General features: G+C 45.3%; 1 protein-coding gene across 1 annotated transcript in view; it reads left to right on the top strand.

The window, feature by feature from the left end:
- Positions 1-2,990, top strand: part of LOC106806571 (G-protein coupled receptor GRL101-like) — a 15,748-nt gene continuing 12,758 nt past the window's right edge. The window contains exons 1-5 of the mRNA XM_014808564.1: positions 1-37; positions 365-478; positions 707-826; positions 1,124-1,246; positions 2,149-2,826. Of these exons, the coding sequence (XP_014664050.1) occupies positions 1-37; positions 365-478; positions 707-826; positions 1,124-1,246; positions 2,149-2,826 (1,072 nt within the window). The remainder of the gene's footprint in view (positions 38-364; positions 479-706; positions 827-1,123; positions 1,247-2,148; positions 2,827-2,990) is intronic.

The following is a 2,990-nucleotide window of genomic DNA, read 5'->3' on the forward strand; positions in this document are numbered from 1 at the left end:
ATGAACAGCAGTGTGGTAGGCGGAGACATTGTACTCGGTTGTATCGTTTTGTGAATACAAGCATTATTTGTAACTAAAGCTGGTTGATTTCCTCTTGCAATTAACATCGAATTATTAACTCGGTTTGATATTGAATTTAATGAAGCCGACTTAATCTAGTTTAAATAATTTTATCTAGTTTTAAATTCCCGTTCTTTATTCCTTGATTAGTCTCCGCTCACGCAATGCACTCAGTTGCACAGTAAGATATGTGTGTGTTACAAATTAGATATCCGACCGTTTTCACAATTTCATTATAACCTTCTGATGGGTTAAATAAGCATTATTAATAGATGTTGCTTACATTTCAATTTGTTCTGTTTAGGAAGCAAATGCCCTCCTGACAGTTTCACGTGTCAGAATGGTGATTGCACGTCACTTTCCCGCTACTGTGATTTTGTGGAAGATTGCCAAGATGGTTCAGATGAAGTCAACTGTGGTAAGTTTATTTTCACACTATATACACACCATATCTCTATTCTTAGCCTTATGATACGTGCATTTTAACATTTTCCTCGACAGAAATTCTTGATTGTCGTAATTGATAAAAAAAATATTACATCGTTCAAATTACGAACTCGCACAGCAGGGTTTACGAATATCTACGAATCACGCAATCATTCTAAACTTCGTCTATTCGATGCTATTGATCGACATGTCTTTTTAGTGCACAGAAATTGTTCAGAATCCGAATTCAACTGCAACAACGGACAGTGTGTCCCGCGGGATAAAGTCTGCGACCTCACCCCGGACTGTAGCGATGGCAGTGACGAGGAGGGATGCGCCGGTCTGTAGAGTGAACTAGGCGTCGTTTTTCTCTATCTCCTGTCACATCCAATGCTGTGCAATACGATTCTCTCCAACATACAGGCGTCACCACATGCACCCGTCTGTGAAATTGCGGAGAACAAGCGGAGTGCAGCCCAAGACCGCATGAGCACCAAATAGCGTGGCACCTTTTTTCGGGTTCTTGGCAAAAATTATTAAAATGTCAACGTGTATGAAACGTTTAGAGTATGACGAGATACTACTGCCAATTGAAATGACAATTTATCGCGTTGTTTAAATTTCTTTCATCTTCCAGGACGATGCAAGCCACAGGAAACATTCCAATGCTTCGATAGCACGTGCATACCGGCACATGCATTTTGTGATGGATACGTTGACTGCGCCGGAGAGTATGCAGAAGATGAGCCCGAGAATTGTGGTAACTCCTGTTTTAAGTTGGCGGCTGATACAACGCCGCCTTTACTTGAGGATGCGTTAAAAATACACTACTCCCGACTGTGTACACGTGTGTACTTTATGCCATCTCTGATAACTATTCAATGTTAACGACAGCGACTATATATATATTGCCAACGTGCGTCTAATCATTGTGAACTTATGAGTCATTGTGAACACTGTGAAACACTGTGAAACATTGTGAAACATTGTGAAACATTGTGAAACCGTTACTTGGGGTTTCTCGGGCCCACGCGTGATGAAATATACATCATTCCTTGTTTCGAGAGAATGTCAGGAGTCGATGGCATTGACTGCTATTAAATGGAAATAATCATAAATAAGAAAAACACTGACGGTTTATACGGCAATCCGCTTGCTGAAAAACGAAACTATATAAACCAGCTGTACGTTATTGTAAATGCAGCGCGCAATATATTACGGGTCATACAATTTAGTCGATTGCGCACACTTTCGGCCAAATTGCACTTGTTTAATATGTACGGTCGACAATTTTTATAAGAGGACTTTACATTTTAAATGATAATAAAGCAGGGAGAAATTGTGAGTGTTTACTTCATTAGTAGATGTCATGAGCACATGTATTATGTAATTGAATCATGCAGTACAACGACACCTGCGTGCACATTACGAGCACACCTGGTTAGTAAACTTGTATTATAATCGTAAACGAGTTTTGGCAGAAAATGTTAATATGTAATCTGTTCTGTTCTTGTTATTACGGGGCAAAAATAGGCACGTGCTTGAGAAAAAATTCTCTTCTTCTCTTTTACTTTGCTTTGCTTTAAAAACCACTTTAGAGCTAGTAATTATATTAGTTCTCCTAAAGTCGCCGCAAGCAGTGCACCGTTTTATGCGTTCCAGAATCAATAACGACGGACGTGTTGGCTATAAAAGAGCGCAAGCAGCTGTGCGATGCCGGCTATCTCTCATGCAGCGACGTTTACAACTCGCGGAAGCACGTCCCGTCCGGAACGTACACGATCGACATCGACGGATCGGCCGGCGACGTCGATCCGTTTCCGGTCAACTGCGACTTCCAGCGACAGGACGACGACAGCGTGACGGCGTGGACGTTGATTCATCACGATAGCGAGGAGCGAACGTACGTGCGCTCGCACGTCATCGGCCCCGGCGGCCATCGCAGAAACGTCTCCTACGTCGGCATCACGGCCATCCAGCTGGAGGCGCTGATAGCCGACGCCGACAGCTGTCGTCAGTTCGTGCGCTGGGAGTGCGAGGGCGCTGCGTTCGGCTTCGACGACAGAGCCGTCTCGTGGTGGATATCGCGCGATCTGCAGCCGCAGTATTACTGGGGCGGCGCCACCCGCAATCACACGTGCGGCTGCTATCCGAACTGCACGCAGCCCGAGTTGGCGTGCAACTGCGACGTCAATCAACGATTCCTCTGGCAAGAGGACTCGGGTTATCTTACCGACAAGACGAAACTTCCCGTCATGCAGCTATGGCTTGGCGGTACATCAGGCACGGGGGAGGCTGGGTACATTACGCTTGGTCCGCTTGAATGCACGAGCGCACTAGGTACGTATGTATCCACACACGTACTCACGCACTGACGCACACACACACGCACTCACATACGCACATACGCGCGCTCGGGCCCGCACACGCACACGTATACGCACACGCACGCGCACTCTCACACACACACACACACACACACACACACACACACACACACACAC

The sequence above is a fragment of the Priapulus caudatus genome, unplaced genomic scaffold, assembly GCF_000485595.1.
Source record: "Priapulus caudatus unplaced genomic scaffold, Priapulus_caudatus-5.0.1 Scaffold168, whole genome shotgun sequence".
NCBI classification, from domain to species: Eukaryota; Metazoa; Priapulida; class Priapulimorpha; order Priapulimorphida; family Priapulidae; genus Priapulus; species Priapulus caudatus.